The following is a 26,415-nucleotide window of genomic DNA, read 5'->3' on the forward strand; positions in this document are numbered from 1 at the left end:
TCCTTTGTGGCATCTTTATTTTCCTGCTTATGATGTAAACACGGGTCAGAAAAATCGGCTGCACTGAAGCACTTCAGCAAAGTGGAAAAGAGGGAGAGTGGACAAGGAAGGGGCAGGATGGCAATTCCAGACTGGCTTCCCCCAGGGGGTGTGTGGCCCAAGTCTTCAACCAGAGGTTGCCCTGGACAGGGAGGGGCAGGACCATGCAGCGCAGACTCTGGCAAGGTGGGACAAGAAGGACCAGTCACAACAGGAACTGTAGCTGAGTTTATTCAGTTTTGGCATCACGCTGGTGTTTGATGAAGCTGATTAATCCATTGGTGGACGAATCGTGAGAAGTCACCTCAGCGCTACCCTCAAGCTCAGGCTCAATTTTCTTAGCCAACTGTTTTCCCAGCTCCACTCTGCCAGGAAGGGGAGGAAGAAGGGGATAAGGAAGGCTCCAGTGTTGCTACTAAATCTTCAAGCCAACCCACAGACATCCCCCACCCTCCTGAGTAAGCAACTCACCCCCACTGGTCAAAGCTGTTGATGTCCCAGATGATACCCTGAACGAAGATCTTATGCTCATAGAGGGCTGCAGGAGTGGCAGACAGGCATGTTAGGGATCCCCCATCCTTGTCCAACTGACCCCAAGTTAATACCTTCCTCTACTCACCGATCAAGGCTCCAAGAATGAATGGAGTGAGCTTGGTGAACACAATAGAGTTGGTTGGTCGATTTCCTTCAAAAACCTTCAGAAAACACCAAGAAATATCCCCAGGTTAATCCTGACCCCCAAACTCCTACAGAAGGAGAATATCCTGCCTCAGAGGACAGATCCTCCCATTCCATAGGACAACCCAAACACACTATGAACCCCTACCCTGGCCCTATGACTTCATCCCTCCAGCTCTGGCATGCTGCTCCCAAACCAACTTCAGGAGCAGTGCTGACCTTGTGTGGCAACAGCTTCTCAATGTCCTCTGCACTCTTTCCTGCAGCCTGGAGCTCCTTCCGGGCCTCCTCGGTTGATTTCCCCTTCATCAGCGCCTCAGTCTGGGCTAAGAAGTTGGCTAGGAGGATCTGATAAGAAAGATAGCCAGTTACACTGGAAAAGACTACTGGAGTCTCAGGCCAAGGAGCAAGGCTGCCTGGCACTTCTCCGTTGAGGTTAGTTCCAGCTGAGTGAGTCACCCACTCAGGATTCACTTTTTCACTTCCTCCTTGAAGACAGGAAGGATAGAAGGCACATCCGATGACACCAAAGGGTAGGTAACAATGCTGACTGCTCTTTAAGGAATATGTACCACTTGCCAAGGACCCTCCTCTAACAATTTTGCCAATATCTATCCTTTAAGACCCTCAGAGGGAGAGGCTTCACCCCTCTTTTCTACCTGAACCTCAGTTTTCTCTGAAACAGCGCTAGATCACAGAACTCCAGAGCAGAAGAATCGGCATTCAAATCCTAGGTCACTGACTCTAGAGCTTGTGCCTGGAATAACCCTATGCCACTCCACATGCCAAAGACAAGGCACAATAAATCCTCTTCAGGGACTTTGTTAGATTCTTCCCATTTGCTGCCGAGATAGGCAAGATCTTGGCTCCAGGATCTTTGTCCTTTGCTGTTAGGCCTGTGCATTTCATGTTATAATATACAACAAAAGGGATTTTACATGGAAGTAAGGTTACAGACCTTAAAAAGGGGAGACTGGGCTGGGAGTATGGCTCAGTGGAAAAGTGCTTGCTTAGTATGTGAAAGGCTCCTGGTTCGATTCCCAGCACTGCACACACACCAAAAAGATAGACTAGCCAGGCATGGTGGCTTATGCCTATAATTCCAGCTACTCGAGAAACCTGGCTCAAAATAAAATTTTAAAAAGGGATGTAGTTCAGTATGCAGAGTTATGGGTTCAATCCCCAGCACACACGCACACACGTGCACACAGACAAAACAAAAAAAAAGGGCAGGTACCTGTCACTGCCAGTGCTGAAATGAAGAGAGCCATGAGCCAGGGAAAGTGGTGGCTTCTAGAAGCTGAGAATGACTATTAGGCAACAGCAAGGAACCTAAACCTCTGACCCACCATCACATAGAAATACAACTTGAATGAGCAAGCACTTTCCCTGCCTCCAGAAGGGAATGCAGCTTTGGGAACACTTGATTTCAGCCCATGAACCTTTACTAAGCAGAGACCCAACAGAGCCTGCTGGATTTCTGATCCATGGAAGTGAGAAGATAATAAATGGTGCTGTTTTAAACCACTTGCCATGGCATTGATAGAAAATTAATATAACTGCTGATCAAAGCCAGGTCTTCAGAGGTCTAGGTGTAATGTGAGCCTGAGAAAGTAGTGAGGAGGGTCCTCATGGGATTCTTACCTTGTGATGCAAACCCTTTCGTATTGGGTGCTGGGTCTGGACCGGGATGAGGAAGTCACAGGGTATCATCTTGGTGCCTGTGAAGAGCACTGTGGTCAACCACGCAACCCCAGCCCACGGGAGCTACCCACTCGGCCTACAGGAGAATACCAGCTTAAGTGCACAGTCTCAGCTGTCGTGACCCTGCCCTTCCCCAGCACCACCACTGCTGCCCAGGCCAGAGTGGACCCTACCTTGGTGGATGAGCTGGTAGAACGCATGCTGGCCATTGGTCCCTGGCTCTCCCCATACAATGGGGCCTGTCTGGTGGTCCACACGGGCGCCGGACTTGGTGATGTACTTCCCATTGGACTCCATGTCACCCTGGAATGCAGACATTTTTGCTCCTTTGTGCACTATGCTACAAGTCCTGCCTGAGACACCCCAGCCCTATGAGGAACCCTTGCAAATGTGTGTCACAGGCTGATAAGCTTTCTGGTCTAGACTACTTTGCAGAAAGGAGCTGAGCAGCTGCCAGGAAGGGAAGGAAAGAGTGAGGGAGTGTGGCAGGGCAGGGGGCTGGGCCGACACAAATGTCTCTGGCCACTCAGACCAGGAGAAGATGGTTTCTGGAGAGAGGGGGAGGACTCCTCTAAAAACAATATTTGGGGCTAGATATGTAGCTCAGTGGTACAGCACCTGATTAGTAGGCATGAGGCCTTGGGTTTAATCTCCAGCACCAATAATAATAATAAATCAAATTATAGCCACAAAATATTCAATTGATTTTTTTGAGAGAACCAAACTGGGGTCTAGAGTGTATAGTCTTTGAGGGCTGCCACCTCAGGGAGACACTGGGCTTTGAGCACCCACCTGGACCCTGGTGATGGCAATCCTTACTCAGGAAGCTGGGACTGGGCAGCCTTAGCTCTACTTCAGTGGCAGGATTCATTTTTAGGTGTTGGCAAGTTTGCTGATTCTGTCCCATGGAGCCCAAGGACAACAAGGCAGGGACCAGGTCTATATTAAATAAAGTAGGTAAGGACTTTCTAGAACAGAATCTAAGAGAGGCGGTGCTTGATCTAGAGTGGGACAGAGGTCCATGTAACCCGAAGAGGCAAGCTACGCAGGCCATGAGGGTCAAGGCTCACAGCCTCACCCTGTGGCGGTCACACCAAGTGAGATTCAAGAAGGAAGTGATCCCATCTGTGACACATGCCAGGTCAAGCCAGGGCACCATGAGAGCCAGTCATCATGTTCCTCCCACATAGTCAAACTCAACAGACACTTGGAGGTGGCACAAGTCCTGGTCACCAAGGTGCATGCTCGAGGGTAAGGGGCAGAGCTCCTGGAGGAGCTGAAACTTGGGCCTCTGGACTTCCCAGGTGCCAATAAGCCCTTCTAGAGCCAAGGCCTGACCTAGCGAACTGGTACCTGTTGGAAGTAGGCAGCAAAACGGTGCAGGTACTGGTCATAGGGCAGCAGGGCGTGCGTCTCACAGCCAAAGCAGTTGATGTACCAGATCCCCAGCAGAGCCAGAAGGACAGGGGCATTCTTCTCCAAAGGTGTTGTGCGGAAGTGCTGGTCCTGAAACAGGAGTAGGTGGAGTGGGAGCTGAGCAGCTGCCAGGAAGGGAAGGAAGGAGGGAGTGCGGCAGGGCGGGGGCTGGGCCGACACAAAGGTCTCTGGCCACTCAGCACTCACCATCCAGTGAGCCCCCGAGAGCAGCTGCTCGAAGTTCTCAAAACCTATGACACAAAAGCAGTGTCAACAGAAATGGCCACACCCTGTGTCCTCTGGGCAGTGGGCACAGCTTCTTCTGGAACCAGAAAAGGCTGGATGTGGAGCCAGAAGAAACAGGATCTGAGAGAACTGGCGCCTGCAGAAAGCCTCTCTGTTCAGAGTTGGCCCCAATGCAAAGTTGGATCTAATTCCAGCTGGGGACTGAGAACAGCACCGCAGCTGGGAGGGGCAGGAAGAAAGGCCAACCTGCGACCCCCAAAAGAAAACCTGGGCTGAGGTGGGCATGGCTGCACGTGCCTATAATCCCAGCAACTTGGGAGGCTGAGGCAGGAGGATTCCAAGTTCAAAGCCAGCCTCAACAACTTGGTAAGACCCTAAGCAATCAGAGAGACCCTATCTCAAAATAAAAAAGGGCTGGGGATGTGGCTCAGTGGTTGCATGCCCTGGGGTTCAATACCTGATTTAAAAAAAGAAGAAAAAAAAGAAAGGAAGAAAGAAAAGAAAACCTGGGCCTTCTGCCAGATCTTAAAGAAATGTTCCAGTCAAGAGCAGAGGCCAGCAGCCTTTGGTGACAGCAAGGTGTTCCTCCCCTGACCCCAGACTGCAATACCATCCCCTGAGAGGGCTGCAAGACAGAAACACACACTCACCCACGTGCAGGGCAATGGAGAGTCCAATGGCTGACCACAGCGAGTAGCGTCCGCCTACCCACTAGGAGAGACAGGAAAAGGTGCTGAGGAAAGGCCAGCACACCCCGCCCCCCTCCCTCCTGCCATCAACTTGTCCCTGGAGAGCACTGCTCTTCCACAGGTGCAGATCAGAGGACCTGGGCCCAACCCACCTCAGGCAAGCTAGATAGCAGGCCAGGCGCTGGCGACTCTCTGGGCTGACAACAAGGCAGACTACACGTGGGACTGACCAGAACCACAGACTCAATGCAGACCTTACCATGCTGGCCTTGTCTCCGGCAGACCCAGAGCCTCATTCCTGTGCCTAGCCCACCTCAGATACTGACAGACAGAGACACATACCTGTGCCAGCCCTCACTTCTTTGGATGTCAACAGACCCAGGGCCTCATACCTGTGCCAGCCCCAAATCCTCAGATAGTGGCAGACCCAGGGCCTCATACCTATGGCCTCACCTCCTCAGACACTGACATAGAGCATCTCCTACCTGTGCCAGCCCCACCTCCTCAGATAGTGGCAGACCAGGGCCTCGTACCTGTGCCTACCCTGCCTCCTTGGACACTGACAGACCCATGGCCTCATACCTGTGCCAACTCCACCTCCTCAGATAGTGGCAGACCCAGGGCCTCATACCTGGGGCTCACCTTAGGCACTGATGGATCCATGGCCTCCTACCTGTGCCAGCCCCAACTCCTCAGATAGTGGCAGACCCATGGTCTCGTACCTGTGCCTACCCTGCCTCTGGGACACTGACAGACCAGAGCCTCATACCTGTGTCGAGTCTCACTTCCTTGGTTACTGGAAGACCAGGTGCTCATACCTGTGCTTAACCCACCTCTTTGGACACTGACGGATCCAGAGCCTCATACCTGTGCCAGGACCCACCTCCTCAGATACGGCAGACCCAGAGTCTCATACCTGTACTGGGTCCTGTCTCCTCAGCCCCTGACAGATCCAGAGCCTTAGACCCGTGCCTACCCTACCTCTTAGATACTGATGGATTCAGAATCTCCTACCTGTGCCAGGGCCCAGGTCAGCACCACACACCAGTGCCCAGGTACACTTCCTTGGACAATGAAAAACGTGGCATTGCCTGGCCTTGCCTCCTTGGACAAAGACACAGATCTTGTACCTCCTATCAGGTTTCAGCAGGGCCTCCTCAGCCACTGGAAGGACCAGAGCTTCATACCTGTGCTGCCCAAACCCACCTCCATAAACCTGACCCCAGGCTTCATACCTGTGCCAGGCCCTGCCTCCTCAGATGAACAGGCTCAGAGCCTGATACCTGTGTCTGGACATGCTCCCTCTGATAGTGACAGCACCAGAACCTCCTACCTGTGCCTCACCCTGCCTCCCGGGACACGGGCCCAGTGGCTCATACCTGGGATCTTCTCAACCTCAGCTCTAAGACACACCTACACCTACCATTCACACTGAGACTTCTGATGCCACACCTGTGTGCTCCTTGTGGTATCCTCTGAACTCCATGCATATCTTCCCAACACCTACCACATTCCTACCACAGGCAGCGCAAATAGACCAGTGGGGGAAGAATGAAGTAAGTGAAATAATCATGCCAATAAATGTGAAACTGAATAACAAGTGTTTGGGAGAACGTGAATATGGTAATATGGTACCAAGACCAGTTATAAAAGGAATCTGCCAGGAGCTTGAGCCTAGATCTGAAGAGCAGGCATTATTCGGAGGAACACTGGAGAAGCATAGAACAGCATATGCAAAGGTCCTGTGGCAAGAGCCACCCAACAGTGAGAGAATTAAGCCTTACAGAGCAACGTCACTTCTCAATTCCTTCAGGGATGGTCCAAGGCTACAACCCCATTATATGCAAAGGAGAGGCTTTTGCACAGAAATCCAATAGATGTTTTGTCTGGAAGCCTACTAAGGCAAGCTGGGTAAGAAGAAGCAAAGCACAAGACAGACCATGAATGAAAGAGTGAGAACCCAAGGGCTGAAGCTGAGAGACAAGGCTGGAGTACTGGAGCCTGTGGGTGAGGTGAGAATAGAAGCAGGGAAACCACCAAGGAGCCGCAGTGTTGATCCAGACATTCTGGACTCGGGAGCTGGATTCAGGGAGTTCAGTTAAATAGGATGCATCAGAAGAATGAGAGAAGGACGGCCCAGAGACTGCTGGCTTGAGCAGAGAGTATAGTGGGGTCCTTCACCTGGAAAGGGTCTGGGTTTGGGGGGTCAGCTTATATCTGATGGACACAGTTGCAGACCACACCATGTTTGCCATTGCCTTTCAGATCCTGCCTAACACATTCATTTCTAGAAACAAGGGAGCAGCTCTCTGGTGAATCCAGGCTCTGACCTTGGCTGAGATCTGATCCTCAGATTTCACCTCAGGAAAAGCCCAGCGACGACATATCTGACCTGAGCCTCTGAGCCTTCCAACTGCAGACTGGAGTCTCTAGACCTTACCTTTACCTGCAGTAGGCTCCCAAAGCATACCTGACACTTGCAGCATCTCAGTCAGCTCCAAGTCTGGGTCTCACCTGCCTCTGTTCACCACACCTTACCTTATCCAGCCAGATACAGCCCTACATTTTTCCTCACTTTGGCAACTCAGACCTTAGGGCAACAAGAAAGTGATGGCACAGACCACACCCTAGACAGGTTACAGGTCCTCAGGCCTGTGCAGTAACCTGATCTCTGCCTGTCACACTTGTCCAGGGATAGCTGACCTGGCTCAGGGCATTCTACGTCTCCAACCTGACCCTACCTCTCCCACCTCAGGATTTCTGAGACCTCATCAGACAGACCTAGATGCATACACCTATGATGACTATGTTTTTCTGACCTAACTGTGCCAGATCCTACCACGGATGGTCCCAACTATATCTGACACTCCTCCTCAGGCCTGGCCAACCACACCAATTATGCATTTCTGGGTGAGGCCCCGCCTTCTCTACTTTATCTCTTCATGGCTGGGGTGCCTTTGCATCTGAATCCAAGTGGAAAGAACCCACATAAGACCATGTTTGTACACTTTTCCCATACTGACCCTGATCCACAGACTAACAAAGCCAGATAAGCCTCGGAGACCCAGCTCTGCCCACCTGTGTTCAACTCCAGCACTGTACAATGTAGGCTGGTATACCTGCCAGAGCCTGGCTCCAGACACTGCAGCTGGTAGAACAGGTTTCACCTAACTGTCTGTGACTAACCTTGACCCCTCCAACTCAAATGCAGACCCAGATCCACTGCTTGGAGCCCAACACAGATTCTCTTCACCCCCTTCCTGGAGATCAAGCTCTATTTACATAGGCCTGACCCAGTAGTCTCTTTTTTTTTTTTTTTTGAGAGAGAATTTTAATATTTATTTATTTATTTTTTAGTTTTCGGCGGACACAACATCTCCGTTTGTATGTGGTGCTGAGGATCAAACCCGGGCCGCACGCATGCCAGGCGAGCACGCTACCGCTTGAGCCACATCCCCAGCCCTGACCCAGTAGCCTCTATCCCACCTGGCTCAGCTTTTCATGTCTCACAGAAAAATCCAACACTACCAACCTCAGCATTAGCAACCTCACCAAGGAGTCTCAGAACCCCCACAGTGCCACAGACTCACATGAGAGATGTTTATCTATCACTGGTGGCTAAACCATGCTCCTTAAAGCCAGAACCATGCCCCAAGAATTTCACCTGCAAGACTCATGGTATACCTACCCATGTCTCATTTGAGGCCTGCAGACCTCTTGTGAGACCCACAGTGCTTTGCCTACTCTATAGACTCCAGTGCCGTGAGCCTGACCTGAGAGGCTATGCTGCCTCCGTAAGTTGATTCTTTAGGCTGTACCACAGAGAAGCAGGTCTATACACTTTTGCCTGAATCCAAGTTCTTAAAGAGCCAACCTATGCTTGACCTTGGCTCTTTGAACCATGATTTCTGCCTACCTGTGCTTGACCTTAGGTTCTTAAATTATACTTGAGCCAGCTCCACCTACCTTTGGCTTGCCCTTGGCTCGCCCTTGGCTCCTCTGCTCTCACCTGGTCAGCTCTGTCTACTTGGCTTTGACCCTGGCTTCTAGACTGTATTTGGTAGGTCTACCTATGCTCCATTGTGGGTCCTCAAACCATACCTGGAAGGCTATTGAACTGTGCTTGATATTGTCATCAAACCCCATCTAGTCAGGCAGTTCAAACTACTTGTGCTGGAGCCTGGCTCCTCAGACTGCACCTGAGAGCCCAGTTTTACCCACTTACATATGACACTGGTTCTTTAGACCATTCCTGGAAGGTCATCCTCTACCTACCTGTACATGACCCTGGCTCTTCCGACCACACCCGGCAGGCCATCTCTACCCATCTGAGCGTGGCCCTGGGTCCTCACACTGTAACTGGCAGGCCATCTCTACCTCTGTCTGTGTACCTGACCCTGATGGACACACAGATCACACACAGATGGACAGCTCCACCTACCAAGCCTGACAGTGTTTCTTCAGGCACAAGAACCAGGTATACATACCTTTGCCTAAATCCAGCTCGTGAAAGAGCCAACTCTACCTACCTGCGTTCAACCCTAAATCCTCAGGCCTCAAGACCACATCTGGAAGGCCAGCTCTGCCTACCTGCCTCTGGGGCTGGCTCCTCAGACCACATGTAGTAGGCCAGCTCTGCCTACCTGTTCTTGACCCTAGTTCTTCCGACCACACCTGGAGGGCCAGCTCTACCTACCTGTGCTTGACCCTGGCTCATGCACTGCACTTGGTAGGCCAGCTCTACCTACCTATGCTCAATCACGGCTCCTCAAAGCACACCTGGAATACCAGGTCCACCTACCTGTGTCTTACCTCTAGTCCTCAGAAACACCTGGTGAGCCAATTCTACCTACCTTCCAGGACCCTGGTTCTTCAGACCACGCCTGATAGGCCTGAGCCTACCCATGCTTGATGCTGGCTCCTCAGACTGTACCTTGAGGGCCAGTTCTGCCTACCTGTACCTTATACCTCTGCTGCTCATTCGTCATCCAACACATTCAGTTCTTCCTACCCAGGTTTCACTTTAACTTCTTAGATCTGAACAGCTATGCGCAATTTTAAAAACCTGGCCCCCAACAGATTTTACCTGACAAACCCTGCTCTACCCACCTGCTTAACTCATGTTCTTCAGATCCAACAGACCCAAAGATACAAACCTGTGCATTAGATACAGACTCCTTAGACCTTACCCAAGAAGGGAAGTTCCTCCCCTGCCAAGAGGTAAAGTTCTACCTGAGAGAGCCAGAACTACTTACTGGTGCCAGATCCTGGCTCTTCGGACCACACCTGGCAGGCACTCCTCATATCTCACCTGAGAGGCCTAACTCTGCCTATATTCCTTTCATTTCCTCAGACATCATCTAAAGAACCCTATTCATTATCCATGAGCCTTACCCTGGCTCCTCAAGCCCCACCTGAAAAATTGACTCTACCGACTAGGGGACAACCTCAACTGTGACAGATTTTAATGAATCTAATTAGTCACGGCTTTCCAGGTCCATCTACCTGTGCTTGCCCTATTATCTGACAAACTCTACCCACAATGCCTGACCCAGCTCCTCAAAAACTAGGATACAAACTCGGACCTGACCTCCGCAGTTTAGACATTTCTTTGAGACCCAAAGTACAAAACTGGGCCTCACCTCAACTCTTCAAACCTCACCTGCCACCTGCTCTACATACCCGGGCCAAACCCAGGCTTCATACACTTTACAGACGGATGCTGTTTTCTGACCCTCTGCATTTGCCTGATGCCATCTCTTCAGTCTTATCCCAGGGAACCTTGAAGCACCCACTTGTGCATCTCCAGAGCTTTCAGATGTCACCACAGGTCACAGTTATGACCTGGACCCAATCATGGATTTTTGTCATCACTTGTCAGACTCAGTTCAACCTACCCAAGCCTATTTTTAGTTCCAGTGTCCATACCCAAGCAATCCAGTTCTACCTACATGTGACTAATCTGGCTCCTTAGGCCTCCCCTAAGAAACCCAATCATACATATCTTTGTATAATTCTTCCAGCTCCCAAGAGCTCAGACATGTTTCCACACCTGGCATTCTCCACTGTACATACCAAACCTGCACAGACACTCCTGGACTTGTTAAGGACCTTCAGCAGGCTCTCTATATCCTGAGCTCTGCCCATCATACCTGATTAAAATGCTGGAACCAGGGGGCTGGCCTGTGTTTGCATAATTGTGAAATCTAAACACCTCATATCAATGTCCACCACCTGGACATTCTAGATGACCTGCTACCTGATCCTCACTTTGCAGAACAAGTCAGAAAGACCCCAGTGTATACTACATAGATCTAGCCCTCTTCCCACAGGGCTGGGTTTAAGTACCTGTACGTGACTGACTCCTCAGACCTTGCTTGATAGGATCACTCTCTAAATACCTGAATATCCTCCAGAATTCATGGACCTCACCTGTATCTTTCCTTGTCCTGGTTCCTTCTCTAAACTCACCTATACCTATCCTGGCTCCTCTTCAGACCTCACTTAGTTCTACTGTGTGTGCTGACTCAAGCTGAGCCCTGAGAGACTCCACAGTTTACCACCATACTTATGCCTCTGCCTGATTCCAACCCAAGGCTGCCCCAAGGCAGACCCCAGCAGACTGGGTCTTACCACTCATACGTACCTCTACTGGACTGGACTCTTCTGATCTCATCTCATAGCCAGTGCTATAACCCTCTGCCTTACCCGATGCCTCAAACAGGCCTGAGAGACCTGTTTTAGAAAATTTACCCGTTTTTGCCTCTGGGCCTCTCAGACTTTATCTTCTCGATTCAGCAATATCCACACTAATCCCAACTACAGCAGGTATGTGTTATGTCTAGTCTGGGCCAGGAGGCCTCCACTGTGCCCACCTTGGCATAACTAGTTGGTTCCATGTTTTCCTATTCAACTGCATTCCTAGGCCTTCCCTGTAAGACCCATCCCTCTCCATAAGTCAAACTTCAAACTCCCATCTGTGTATACTGAGCACTTATAGACAACGAAACCCTGTTCTTCTGGGCTCCTCAGCTAGCAGAAGCACCCACACATCCCTGCCCACCACCTGCTCAGATGCCAAATCCCAGGGAGGAGGTGGGAGGTGCTCCCCTCCTTTATCAGGCATGCAACATTGGTTAGAAGCTGCACAGTCTCTCAACCAGGGTTCCTCATCTGAGCCACAGGATGCAGAAAATGATTTGAGTGACTTCTCAATTCTTCCAAGGATGGTAAATAACTAGTCCCATTCTAGAAAGAAGTGAACTCATTATACACAGTGGATGGTCTAGGGCTTTGGGGCTTCATTCTCTTCCCAGACCCCAGTTGAAAAAGGCTCTTAGAAAACTGGCAAAATAAGATTATATCTGTGGATGCTGCCACCATGCTAAGAGCCTCCATGTCAAAGGCCAGTGTGAAAACACTCAAATGGGTGATGCCCCTTTGGGTGTGACTGTCACAGCCATGTGTTAGAGCACCCCTCCTATGCCCAGCCATACCCACTGCATTCAGAGCCCACACCACACCCTGGGCAGCACCCTGCACCCCAAGCCTTCACAGCCCTTCTCACACCATGGCTGCAATCAGGCAAGCTGCAAGGAAGCTCCTATTCAATGCCTGACTCTAGTGCAGGTGTGCCCCCGTAACCACCTATCAAGGTTTGCAGTGCAAGCTGCCCAGGCACCACCTGCCCAGGCCCCTCCCCACCACTCCTCCAGCTGCTCCTGCAATTCCTGTTGCTCCTTTCCAAGCCTACTGGGGCCCACCTCCTGCCTCACCCTGCCCCTTGGCCTTTAAAGACTGTGGCTGCAACTTAGAGAAAGGTCATCACTGAGAATAACTCACAACCACAGCTCAATGAGGTGGGTGGAGGCAGCTCTGGTTACCCCACAGGGGGTGATATTGGCAGGCACAGGGGAGAGTTCAACCTGGCCTGCAGGCTCAGCTTGCCACAGTTCAAGTGGAGCCCTCAACTTAAGTGGGTGGCTCTTGCCCTACAAGTCTCTTTAAGGGCCTCTCTGCCTTTCTCAAATCTGGGCATGCAGCAGGAGCTCAATAAATGCTGATCTAACCTTACAGGCCCCTCATCTGTGGCTCAATGGCCATGGTTTGACACAGGACACATAATTGACCCAGCACAGGAAGTGCCTGTACTTACATCCCAGAACTCGAACATGTTTTGAGGGTCAATTCCAAACTCTTTCACTTTGGCCTGAAAATAGTAAAGGGAGAGAGGAAAAAGAGTATTTGTTAGCAGAATAAGAAAAGGAACATCAGGAAGGGAGGAGTTATGTCAGACAAGCTACAGAAGTGCCTCACCTTCCTCCTAGCCCCACCTAGGGCAGGGTGAGACAGACCCTGAATCAAGGCCCAGGACCTACCCACCCAGAGAGATGCCAGGGGACCTGCAAAGCCTCCTGCTGAGGGGGTCTGCCTACCTGATATAAAGTCCACATCCAGCTTGGCAACAGCTATCACCTGAGTCCCCTAGGACATCTGGGAACCTCAGCTTAGGGCTGGACCCTAAACATCAGCAGAGGCCACCTCCCAGTCCAGGCTATGCTCAGCCTGGACAACTAACTGCCCAGTCCTTCCCAAATCTGGGAAGGTGCCTCCATTTCAGAGAGCCTGAATACTGTTTTTCAGGCATGTAGTCACCTGGGTTGGCAGGCCAGCAACCCCTTACCTGTTCCTCATAGAAGCCCTACCAATAGTCTGAGCCCTGTGTAAAGAAGGCAGATAAGACACTCTCTGGTTAGCTGACTTTGACCTATTCTGTCTACCCCTGTGGGCAGGTCAGTACTGGAGACGGAAGTAATTGTGGAGGTGATGGAGGAAGTCAAGAAGGCCTGAGTATGGTTCCCTGCTGTCATAGCCCAGCACAGCATTGGCCCCCCCCCCCACCCACTCAGGGTCCAGCAAGGTTTACAGGTGTTGTACTTCCTAAGGCACACCTCACTCTGCCCTGCTGACCCTGCCTCCCTTACCTCATACAAGCTCAAGGCCAGACAAGCTATGAGAACTGTCAGGCAGGTGACCTGGGGTCTCATCCCAGCATCACTACCTCACACAATCACCAAGTGCAGCAAAAAGTCACACCCCGCCAGGTGCAATAATGCACATCTATAATCCCAGCAACTAGAGAGGCTAAGGTAGGAGAATTGCAAATTGGAGGCCAGCCTCAACTATTTGGCGAGACTGTTTCAAAATAAAAATAAAGTGGTCTGGGGATGTAGGTTAGTGGTAAAGTGCCTCTCTTTGAGTTCAATCCCCAGTACTGAAAAAAAGTTGGGGGAGTCAGGAGAGTGGAGGATAAATATTAAATTAAAAAAGTCACATCCCTTTACTGGGGCTTAAGTCTTTAGTGAGAAATGGGATGCATCCCCCACTCTCACCAGGCATTACACCCAGCATATTCCACTTGGGGAAATAGCAGGTGGCAGAGGCCATGGGAGATCATGAGTATGGAATATTCTGGATATCAGTCAGTCCTGGGAGAAGGACAAGGTTATCATGATCCCACTGACTGAATACCCTCCTTTGGGGCAGCAAAGACTGGATGGGAAATGTAACGATGGCAAGGCTGGCCTGCGGCTCACGGGCAGTGAATCCTATCCCACCATCTGTGCCAAGATGCTCCAAACCTGTGAGTTAGTTGTAACTCAGCACATGTATTCCAAAAGGCCATGATCTTGCCGTGACCTGGGCTTTTCGAGGGAGGGAGCATGGAGGGCCACACAGGCACTTACCGTGTTGGTAGACAGGGCAACAAAGTGCTTCGCAACTGCAGAAGTCTACAAGAAACAGAGCCAGTTACATCAAACTATGCGAGAGGGGCAGTGATCCTCCCATCACTAGAGAAACCAGGGCCTGTGCTGGGGAATGACTAGTCCTAGTCCTTGGGTCTGAGGCTGCGGGAGGACCCTCTTATCAAGGTTAAGATCAAAATGGCAGAAGGGTCACAGGACAACATGCCTGTCTCACCTCACAGGCGTACAAAGCCCAAGAATGGGGCTGGGGATATAGCTCAGTTGGTAGAGTGCTTGCCTTGCATGCAAAGACCTGGGGTTCAATCCCCAGCACACCCCCCCACACACACACACAAAAAAAAAAAGCCCAAGAATGTCCCTCTTCTTTAAAAATGGATGTGGCCAGGAGCAGCAATAATCCCTCTGGGACAAAGGGCTTAAAGAGAGGGCCCGAAGCCAGTTAGAGCAGGTTCTGCCACATTTGGTGTGTCTGGGGGCTGACAAAGCCAAAGATGGACCAAAAAACAGGAAAGGCAGGTGCCAGAAAGGCTGCCTCCTGCTTCTAATTTAGGAGAAATAGGGCCACTCAAGTAGAAAGGCAGGCCTACCCAGGTCCTCCCAGCCTACACAGGGACCATCACCCCCATAAGGGGTCCCTACTACCCACTCACATCTTTAGCTGACGAGAGAAACCACTCCTTCGCCGTTTCTGCATTTGTAATGGTCTCCTGGGTGGTAAAGGTCTGCAATAAAAGAGTACAACAGTCAGCCTCCAGGCTCAGCAGCAGAAGCCACACAGGTGCCCATTTGTCATAAGTAGTAGTATTTGCAAGTCAGTGACAATCCCCATATCTGCTAACCCACACACTGACTGGTAGCTGTGCCTGAGGCAGAGGCCTGGAGGTACATCATCTTGTAATTCCAGCACTTTGCAACCAGCAGAGGACCCTAGGCAATGCCACAGTCCCTACCCTAATCCTGCAAGTCAGTCAAAGGGTGGGGCACCTCCTAGGGGATGAGCTGAGCCTGTCTAGCTAGGCTATATCTTAGAATTCTGATTCTTTTTTTTTTTTTTTTGTACTTGGGATTGAACCCAGGGGCACTTAACCACTTAGCCACATTCCCAGCCCTTTTTTTGTTATTGTTTGTTGTTGTTTTTTATAGATAGGGTCTCACTGAGTTGCTTAGGGCCTCACTAAGCTGCTGAGGCTGACTCTGAACTTGCAATCCTCCTGTCTCAATTTCCCAAGCTGCCAGAATACAGGCATGCGCCACCATTCCTGGCCTGATGAAACTCATATTTTATGTGCATTAAAGTGAGTACACAGGGCCCACAATGATGGCACATGCCAGTATCTCAGCTACTAAGGAGGTTGTGGCAGGAGGATGGCAAGTATGAGACTACTTTGGGTAATTTAGCAAACCCCTGTCTAAAAATAAAAAGGACTAGAGATGTAGCTCAGTGGTAGAGTGCCCTGGGTTCAATCCCAAGTACTGCAAAAAAAAAAAAAAAAAAGTGAATACACAGGGCATTAATGATAATAAACAAAACCCCAGTATTATCAGGTTGTGGCTCTAAGATTAAAAGGAATAAACATAAGACAGTAATCATAAGAAAGTACAGTCCTAGGTTGAGCACAGTTCCTGCAAAATGAATAGGTGTGACCTTATTTTTTTATTTTTTTTTTAAATTTTTTAGTTCTTGGCGGACACAACATCTTTGTATGTGGTGCTGAGGATCGAACCCGGGCCGCACGCATGCCAGGCGAGCGCACTACCGCTTGAGCCACATCCCCAGCCCTAGGTGTGACCTTATGACAAAGGTTCATATTGATCAGCTGAGGCTTTTATTAAGGAAACTGTTTGCTGCCAAATGAGGAAACAGGCCCAGAGCAGCTGTGTTGACTGATCCACAAAGCACTGGCTCCCTCACAACCAGTCCTGCGGTTCCAATGCCCACGGCGATAGTAGAACATCCATACCCTCCCCATACCACTGATGCCCTTACCTTGGATGCGATGATAAACAGGGAGGACTCAGGGTTCAGGTTGGCTAGGGTTTTGGCAATGTGGGTCCCATCAATGTTGGAGACAAACCAGACCCGGGGACCTCCTGAAGAGTACGGCTTAAGGGCTTCAGTGACCATAAGAGGCCCCTGTAAAGAGTCATAGCATCAGAAAGCAAGACTCCAGGACACAGGTCCCATAAATGGAGAAACCAAAGCCCTGGAAAGAACTAATAGTTCCCAACCCTCACCCCATCCCAAGGTAGTCTTTTCCTCACCAGGTCTGAGCCTCCAATGCCAATGTTGATGACATCTGTGATGGACTTGCCCGTGTACCCCTTCCAGTTGCCACTGCGGACACGCTGGCACAGAGCAGAGAAGATGTGATCAGCCTTTCACTGCCATATAACTTACTGCTCAAAAACATCATTACTGTACGCCTGTAATCTCAGTGACTCAGGAGGCTGAGGTAGGAGGATTACAAGTTGAAGGCCAGCCTCAGCATTTCAATGAGGCCCTAAGCAACTTAGTGAGACCCTGTCTTAAAAAAAGGGGAGACTGGAGGCTGGGGATATAGTTCAGTGGTTAAGCACCTCTGGGTTCAATTTAAAAAAAAAGTCATTACTCCTCTATCCTTAAACCTCAATTCCAACTTTCAGGGTGTCATAGGAGCTTCTTAAAACCACAGTGGTAGATCCCTACCATACTACACTGCATTTCCTCATTTAAAAAGGAAATGCAGTGATCACATCCTCGCCTCACAGTAATGCTATCAAAATTTGCAAAAAAAAAAAGGGTAAAGTTTCAGCAGAAACTAACATCAGAGACCAGATGAAATGCCAACTATCATGACCAGGGACAGAAATATAAGAAATTCAGCCAACTTCCAAATGGACCTACAAATGATTCTTTCCCCTGGTATTCATAACCCTGAATAGCTACCCCCTGTGCTGACCTGTGCACCTATTGAAATACTATGAAAATGATGGAATGTGACTGAGAAGCTTTGTCATATAAAAGAACATGCAGCCTGTGCTGGGCACAGTGGCACATGCCTATAATCCCAGCAACTTGGAAGGCGAGGCAAAAGGATCATAAGTTGGAGGCCAGTCTGGTGAATTCAAGGAAACCCAGCCTTGAAATAAAAAATAAAAAGGGTCAGGGGGCTGGGGTTGTGGCTCAGAGGTAGGGCACTTGCCTAGCATGTGTGAGGCACTGGGTTCGATCCTTAGCACCACATAAAAAAATAAAGATATTAAAAAAAAATGTGGGCTGGGTTTTAGCTCAGTGGTAGAGCACTTGCCTAGCATGTATGAAGCACTGGGTTCGATTCTCAGCACCGCATATAAATAAATAAATAAAATAAAGGTCCATTGACAACTAAACAAAGAGGCCAGGGATGTAGCTCATTGGCAGAATACCCTTGGGTTGGACTCCTAGAACTGCAAAAAAATAAATAAAAGACTTCTTAGAGGCTTAATGGTATTATTTCTGTGGGCTCAAAAGCAAAAGTAAAAAAAGGACTCATGTTGAAAAAATTTGTGGGTATGGATTTTACTTAATGAAATGAGGCTTTCCTTCAATAAGCTTCATAGGAGACCCACAAAATTTTTAAAATAACTGAATTTTCTGAAATGATATCTGCTTGAACTGAAAGGGATAGAGTAGGAAAGGAATATCTGTATTTCCAGACAGTAAGTAGTCTGATAAAACTATGCAGTTGCAAACACAGGCTACCTTTCAACTAAGGGAAATGAGTGCAAGAAAAGCCAAGAGCCTTGAGAAATTATTCCCAGGCCTCGAATCTTAACCAGTAAATTGCCAACACGTCCTGTTAAGATTTCAGAATTGCCATGGACCAGTGTGGTTTGCATGCCTTCCTTCCCCCACCTCGCTCCCCCCTTGAAGTCATTATCCTATCTCACCACTGTTGGTTGGGTGATATGAGAGAACGACAACTTGTCTAATCCACCTGTCCAGACCAAAAGGAAATGCACTGAAGGTACACTTGAGGAAATGCAGGTATTACTATGCCTGTACCTGACAATGAGGTTTGGACTTCTAGATGATAAAGTAATGGAATACAGCCTTAGGAGAAACTGAGTGGGGTATTTTTTTTTTTTTAATTTTTTATTGTTGGCTGTTCAAAACATTACATAGTTCTTGATATATCATATTTCACACTTTGATTCAAGTGGGTTATGAGCTCCCATTTTTACCCCATATAAAGATTGCAGAATCACATCAGTTACACATCCATTGATTTACATATTGCCATACTAGTGTCTGTTGTGTTCTGCTGCCTTTCCTATCCTCTACTATCCCCCCTCCCCTCCCCTCCCCTCCCCTCTTCTCTCTCTGCCCCCTCTACTGACATACATTTGTCCCCCTTGTATTATTTTTCCCTTTCCCCTCACTTCCTCTTGTGTGTACTTTTGTATAACTCTGAGGGTCTCCTTCCATTTCCATGCAATTTCCCTTCTCTCTCCCTTTCCCTCCCACCTCTCATCCCTGTTTAATGTTAATCTTCTTCTCATGCTCTTCGACCCTACTCTGTTCTTAGTTACTCTCCTTATATCAAAGAAGACATTTGGCATTTGTTGAGTGGGGTATTTTGGACAAAGAAGGAATATGAATCATGGAGAGCCAGAGGCTGCTTTTAGCAGCCAACTTCCAAGATGATTTAACAGTGATCCCTGCTGCCTCCTGGCATCTATGCTTGTACAGTACCCTCTAAGGATGACCAGAGCTGATCTGTACAATCAATAAGATATTACAGAAATTAAAGAATGTGATTTTTCTTTCTTTTTTTTTTTTTTTTTGTATTGGGGATTAAACTGAGCCACATCCCCAGCCCTATTTTGTATTTTATTTAGAGACAAGGTCTCGCTAAGTTGCCTCGCAGTTGCTGGGGCTGGCTCTGAACCCACGATTCTCCTGTCTCGGCCTTCCAAGCTGCTGGGATTACAGGCCTGTGCCACCGTGCCTACAATAACGTGATTTCTGATACTAGGTCACAAAAGACCTCAAGGAACTCTTCCTGTTCTCTATTGAGTTTGCTCACTCTGGGAGAAATCAGCTGCCTTATCTAAGGACTCTCAAATTCTGAGTGGAAGTCCATATGGTGTGCAACTGAAGCCCTCTAAAAGCCAAAAAGAACTGCTAAATTAGCCATCTTTAGAGCAGATCCTCTACCCTCAAGCCTTCAGATGACTGCAACCTCAGGCAACATCTTTTTTTTTTTTTTTTTTTGGGGGCGCTGGGGATTGAACCCAGGACCTTGTGCATGCGAGGCAAGCACTCTACCAACTGAGCTATATCCCCAGCCCTTTTTTTTTTTTTTAAATATTTTTTAGTTGTAGATGGACACAATACTCTTTGTTCCATTTACTTATTTTTATGAAGTGCTGAGGACCAAAACCAGTGCCCCACACATGCCAGGCAAGAGCTCTACCACTGAGCTACAACCCCAGCCCTCGGCCAACATCTTGACTACAGCCTTAAGAGAACTTAACCAGAACCACTCAAAAGTCCTGACCCAAAGAAATGTTGACTGTTATTTCTAGCTAAGTTCTCCAGTAATTTCCTACATATAAATAGAAAACTAGTATATGTGGTTTTCCCAAAGCCAGTAAAACCTAGCAAGTTTTTTTTTCTCTTTAAATAAAAAACTAATCAACTGTCATAGGAAAACTTCTATAATTAAAAAAAAAAAAATGCTGGTGCAGTGGTGCACACCTGTATCCTAGCTACCTGGGCAACACAAGACCCTGTCTCAAAATAAAAAAATCTGGATATAGCTCAGTAGTAAAGCGTCCCTGGGTTCAAACCTCCCTCCGCTACAAAAAAAGAAAGGAAGAAAGAAAAAAAAGTTGCTCAGCTTCTCAACCTTCAATATCACCATCACAGATTTGCATCATAAAAAAAAAAAAAAAAAAAAAAATGCTGGGCATGGTGGCTTGGAGGCAAAGGCAGGAGGATCAGATTTCGAGTTCAAAGCCAGCCTCAGCAACTTTGCAAGGCCCTAAGCCAACTCAGTGAGTCCCTGTCTCTAAACAAAATACAAAAAGGGCTGGGATGTGGCTCAATGCTTAAGTACCCCTGAGCTCAATCCCCCAATACCAAAACAAAACAAACACCAGAGGGAAAAATGTTTATCTTTAATACAACTGCACACACTCTTTCTTTGACCGGTTGAGGCTTTATGACACACACACAAATTCTGTAACTTCCTTTTTCAACTTTTCAATATATCCTAAATAGCACAGCAGGTAAGTAAAGCCGTAGATCCTGAATGCCTAATGGTAGCTAGGACTGCAATACAGGAATATACACTGATTTTACTGATATGTCCTCTGACAAATGATATGAGTTGCTTGTTTTTTACTTTTATATTAATTTTTTTGTTTTAATTTTGTGGTTCTGGGGGTTGAACCCAGGGACTCATGTACCATAGGCTAGCACTCTACCCCTGAACTACATCTCTGACCCAATTTTTTTTTTTTAAATTAGATATGGTCCTTTACCCCAACACACTTATTTTTTTATGCGGTGCTGAGGATCAAATCCAAGGCCTCATGCATGTGAGGAAAGCGTTCTACCACTCAGCTACAACCCCAGCCTCTGGCCCTACTTTTTTTTTTTTTTTAGTTTTCAATGGACCTTTATTTTATTCGTTCATACGAGGTGCTAAATATCGAACCCAGTGCCTCACACATGCTAGGCAAGCGCTCTACCATTGAGCCACAACCTCAGCCCCTGGCCCTGCTTTTTAATATATAATGACTAAACATTTATGGAATACAGCATGACATTTTAATGCATGTATAAAATGTGTAATGATGAAATCATGGTAAATGGTATGTCTATCACCTCATTTATCATTTCTTTGTGTTAAAAACATTCAAAATCCTCTCTTACTATTTTGAAATATGCAATTTGTTTTTGGGTTTTGCCATGATAATGAAGGTCACAGTGAACATCTTCACCCAGTGATTCTGGGGAACTTTTGAGAGCAACAGCCATAAAAAGTGTTCCTCCCTGTTGAAATGCCACTGTTCATTAGTGTTTGGAACTGTAAATACACTTCAGTCTGAGGTAGGTAATCCAGCAGTCAATTAAGAGAAGGCTGACTCCATTGTGGGAACTACAGTTTCTACTTTGTTGAACTCTTATACTGAATTTTAACAGTTTACTATCCCATTTTCTGCCCTGTGATTTTTTATTCAATGTTTTGCAGTATTTTGATTGAATGCTGGCTACATTGCTTTAGAATGCTCTTTTCTTATGAAGTGAGAAATAAATTGGTTTGAAATGACAAAAAAAGAGAGAGAGAGAGAGAGAGAGGGCTGTCCTGGAAACAAGCAACAAAGATGGCCAGTGCCAAGGGCACCAGGCTCCCAAACCATGTTAGCTCTGCCAATGATGACGACTGAAATGCCCTTCCCCACACAAAGTCACATGGCTGACCACCCTAAGGGACACTTGAGAATCCAGATCCCCATCAGGATGCCAGACCTTCCTCCCTCCAGGAAGTTCTAATTACGACTGATGCCAAGATCACCTCCTACTCCTGGCATCATTTTCAGATCTGAAAATGGCTCTTGGCCAAAGCAACCAGACTTTGACCAGTCACAGTGGGGGCCTCTGCTTTCAGGGATAAGCAGTGAATGATCGCAGTTGAGCAGATGATCATTCCCAGGGCACGCATAACCCATACAGACATGCACACACCCACACAGACCTCTAGCCATCACCCTTGTACTCCAGGCTTGAGGATCTGTGACCTTTGCAGAATCACTCCTGAAATAGATAACTGAGGCAACAGCATTGACCTGGGGAATTTAGCTGTTCTCTAAGGCAATCCCTACACCCCACATACAGGAAAAGGAGGAGACAAAGTTATATTTAATGGACACTAACCCAGGAACATCCCTAACATGATTCTGAGTGGAAATAAGCTGCAGAAGGCCAGATAGAAAATGAATCTCTGTGTGTATGTGTATTACAAACATGTGATGATAGATGCTTCTCTGTGTGTGTGTGTGTTTATATGTGCTAGTATATATGCATAGGTACTTTGGGGAAATTTTCAGGAAAACATAACAGCTATCTTTGGAGAGTTGGCTGGGAGTGGGATCAGGACCTTTTAAATTTTTCCATCTGATTCTGGACTGGGAATAAGGTGATGTCACTAAAGAGGTTAGACAAGGCATCCCTTCCCTCCTGCACTATCCTATCTCAGGGATTTCATTTAACTTCAGGCCATTGCTACTGGATAGCTTATTCTGAGACCACAGATGTCTATAATTCAGGAAAGAGGCTGCCCATAGCAGTGGATCCCCTCCAACCAGGCTCTGGGGAAATTCAAGCCATAGCAGAGACCCCAGGGTCAGCAACTGTACAGGCCACCCCTAGTTGTGGTTTCAGTGATGGCCTGAGTCCTGCCTCTAAGAAGAACAGTAGAGCTTCTAATAAGGACTCCCAGATCTCCAAATACATGCACATGTGTGGCCAAGGGCAAGTCCGGCCCAGCAGTTACTTACCTGGCAGAAAGATTTCATTTTTTCCAAAACCTTGTTGACCTCTGGCATCACATCCTTGCCATCCACCAAAATGGGTGTGTTTGAGCGGTTCCGAAGGGCCACATGCAGCACTGCCCGATCCTGGGGACGAGGGTCACAGTGTAAAGAACCCCTTCTATCTACACCCTAGGGAAGTATGCTTCTAACTGAGCATGGTGTAGTATGGCCCAAGAGTTACCACTGGATGGCAGACCCTGAGGTGTCTTGGCACCATGGTCTTATTCTGGGAACCACTGTATGCTTATGGAATTAGGAGCTACCCCAGGACTCTGGAGAATGCAAAGCATGGGCTGCCCCCTTTGTGCTACAGTCAGAAACCAGTAGGGGACCAGGTATGGTAGTGTAGTCCCTATAATACCAGGGACTTGGGAGACAGGAGGACCACAAGTTCAAGGCCAATCTGGGCAATTTAGCAAGACCCTATCTCAAAATGAAATTTAAACAGGGCTGGGATGTAGTTTGGTGATGGAGTATCCCTGGGTTCAACCCCAGTACTGTAAGAAGAAGAGAAGGAAGAAGCAGTAGAAGAAAGGAGTCAGGGGGAACTGAACATGCTTAGGACAGGCCAGTGCTCAGTGTGTGAACAGTGAGAAAGGAAAGTGGTACAGAGTGAGCAAAGACAGAAAGGTGACAACACAGGTCAGAGACACGCAATTAATGTCTTCAGTGAACCAGGGTTCATGAAGCCTAAAGTAACCTCATTCTTCTGATTAGAGTACTCTGTGTCTGCTGGCACCTTCTGAAGAGTGCCCTTAGCCCCCTGGATGTGGAGCAAGGCAAGTAATTCAAGCTTCCCTTACCAAGCAGCCTTATCAGTACCATCTGCCACAAACCAACCAGACGGTAAGTCTATGACAGGTGCCAGGCAGCTGGCTTGGTTAAAAGAGCAAAATGGCTCCATCCAGCTGAAGCCAGCAGGGGAGTCTTTGACAGAAACAGGTTTAAAGGATCCAGGTGGGCAGAAGAGTGGTGATCTCATGTGTTTGTGAGGGGCTCACTAAGACAGAGGGCTTCATGCTATCCCACATCCCACCTGCCCAACCCCTTTCCTCCCCACATTCCATAAGGAAACAGACCCCCAAAGGAAACCCTCTTTACCTGCAGGCTTCCTCACACTAGCCTAATAGTGCAAGATGGGCTTGTTTGAATCCCAGCTCTTCCTTTTCCAGCTATGACATCTTGGATTAGTGACTTAACCTCTCAACCTCAGACTCCTCATAGGACAGAGACTAAGTGCTCAAGAGTTTATTATGCCTCCAGGTTTCCACTGCAAGTCAGGAATAGGGTCCCCAAAGCCTGGCCTTACTGAGGGTTCCTATTGACTCCTATTGCTGAGGAGATTGAGGTCTTTTGTGATATGAAATTCTTGTCCTTAGTAAAACTTGCAGTAAAGATAAATCAGTTAAGTTCTCTAATAAAATGCCTGAGCAATCCTTGAGAAACTCCCTCCCTTCAGGGTTGAGAAGGTACCTCCCTGGGCTGACACTGAGAGCCATTCCAATTTGCTTACCAAATCCTTGTTGGTCTTAGAGAAGACACACCCCAAAGCCCTGCAACCAGCCCCCAAAAGAAACAGGACTTTAGGCCCCTCCTTAAGCAATAGCATTGCCTAAGAGAAGAGGTGAGGACACAGGGTGATGCTAACAGTCAGATGAACCCCAAAAGGGAAGGAAGAGGCCCCAGGGGGTATGTGGAATCTGGTATGCGGCTGCTCACCTCAGTGCTATTAATCTTCTCACCGTTGAACATGCTCTCACGGGCAGCCTCCACACCCCTGGACTTGGCCTGAGAAGAGAAAACACTGAGGTCTGGTCCTGCTCACAATGGCCACCACACGTCCAAGTCCCCAAGCACAAGGCATGGCACTGACTGCAATGGGGCTGACAGAAAACTACAGCCTGTCTCCCTCTCCCATCTGGAAAGAGGCTACTCAAACATCAGGCACTGGGTCCCCTAGAATGCTGCTCAGAACCTGAGCCAGGCCAGGCATTCAGAACCCAGCAGCACTGAGGTAGTTACTGAGGTCCATCAGGACCTGGAAGCTCCCCAGAGCTTAGCTCACCCACCACACAGGGTTCCCCAAACAACATTACCAGGTCCACCAGCATATGCATCACTTCCTCCGTCACAAGGTTCTTGGAGTAATCCACCAGAATGTGGCCATGGTTGGTGTTAAGAGTCAAGCTATAGAAAGATGCAGAAGCTACTGACCACACCCCTGGTCCCTCCCAGCCTGCCCCTGGATCAGAGCAAGGCAGGAGCTGTTTCCACCAGAAGAAACATCCTCCTTATGCCACAACCCCACAGGGCCCCTAGCTGCCCAGGACAGTGGGTGGTGTCTGTAACCTTCCTGCCCAGGCTAACTTGGAACAGCAGCAGCACACACCGAACCAAGATGCAGTCAGACCCTCGGCGTGGAGTCATGGCCTGGGAAGACGGGATACAACTGCTTTGCAGGGCCCAGGGAGACACCCCGCAACCCTGCAGACTTTCACTCTGTACCTCACCATCAGGGAGTTCCAGTCCTGGAGCCACAGGCAGTGTCCCATCCCTACCTTCTCCGCCGCCGCATCATCCGTGATCAGAGCAAGCTGGGACGCATTCCCACCCAAGATTTCCTCCCATACTCCTTCCCATTTCCAGGTCATTCCACAGGTCTCTGGCCTTAGCCTCTTCATCAGAAATTATGCCCCGACATCTCCACCACGGCCACTCCTGGCAAACCCCCGCCCAGGATGGCCACCCTGACCGCACTCCAAAGATGTCCTAAGCCTATTGAGGCCAGGACCAGGTGGAAGGGGGCAGCTCTTTCCCGCCTGTTGCGTCAGTGAAGCCCCTCCCCACCAGTGCCTCCGGAGTCCCCCCTAAAGAGCTGTGGGGGAGGGGGGAGAGGAAGGCGAGGTCCCCGTGGAGGGAGGCTGCGGAGGGGGCCGCTGCTCCTCGTGACTAAGCAGGCCCCAGACTCCGGACCGGCGAACACGTTCCAAGGAGGCCTCAAGGGCAAAGTGCGATTTTGGCCTGGGCCCGGCTCGGTGGCCGGGGGTCCCTGGGGCCCTTGTCCAGGCCTCCTGGCCCCAGCCCCGCGCGCGCACCTGAAATGATTGAAGCGCTCCTTGTCGGCATCAAAAAGGCGGCGCAGGTTGAGGTCAGAACTGTTATCTTGGTGCCATTGCTGCAGCTTCTGGAATTGCGGGTTCCGGGTGAGAGCGGCCATGGCGGGACGAGAAGGGCACACCGACTGAGACGTGCACGGAGGAAGGAAACGGGAGCGGGCGGCGCGAAGGGAGCGAGCAGCGCCCCGCGGGGCG

The 26,415-nt window shown here is 48.9% G+C and overlaps 1 protein-coding gene and 1 non-coding gene across 2 annotated transcripts; both read right to left on the reverse strand.

Moving 5' to 3' along the window:
* Gpi (glucose-6-phosphate isomerase) lies at positions 1-26,415 on the reverse strand. The gene is made up of 18 exons (XM_027941509.2): positions 26,200-26,415; positions 25,201-25,291; positions 24,824-24,892; positions 23,069-23,188; positions 16,802-16,885; positions 16,527-16,673; positions 15,190-15,261; positions 14,519-14,563; positions 12,928-12,981; positions 4,734-4,794; positions 4,045-4,088; positions 3,775-3,927; positions 2,595-2,724; positions 2,362-2,438; positions 937-1,065; positions 659-734; positions 511-577; positions 1-404 (listed from the first exon to the last, which is right to left on the reverse strand). The coding sequence occupies exons 1-18, from the start codon at positions 26,319-26,321 to the stop codon at positions 269-271; spliced, it is 1,677 nt and encodes a 558-aa protein (XP_027797310.1). The 5' UTR covers positions 26,322-26,415; the 3' UTR covers positions 1-268.
* Trnaa-cgc (transfer RNA alanine (anticodon CGC)) lies at positions 19,775-19,847 on the reverse strand. The gene has a single exon. It is a non-coding gene; the product is annotated as a tRNA-Ala (tRNA).

The sequence above is a fragment of the Marmota flaviventris genome, chromosome 18 (genome assembly GCF_047511675.1).
Source record: "Marmota flaviventris isolate mMarFla1 chromosome 18, mMarFla1.hap1, whole genome shotgun sequence".
NCBI lineage: Eukaryota > Metazoa > Chordata > Mammalia > Rodentia > Sciuridae > Marmota > Marmota flaviventris.

Coding starts and splice junctions, on each gene's coding strand:
- Gpi (XM_027941509.2), bottom strand. CDS start 26,321: ATGGCCGCTCTCACCCGGAACCCGCAATTCCAGAAGCTGCAGCAATGG. Junction 23,189..24,823: donor AGAAGATTAATAGCACTGAG/GTGAGCAGCCGC, acceptor CCTCGTCCCCAG/GATCGGGCAGTGCTGCATGT. Junction 4,795..12,927: donor ACATGTTCGAGTTCTGGGAT/GTAAGTACAGGC, acceptor TGTCTCTCCTAG/TGGGTAGGCGGACGCTACTC.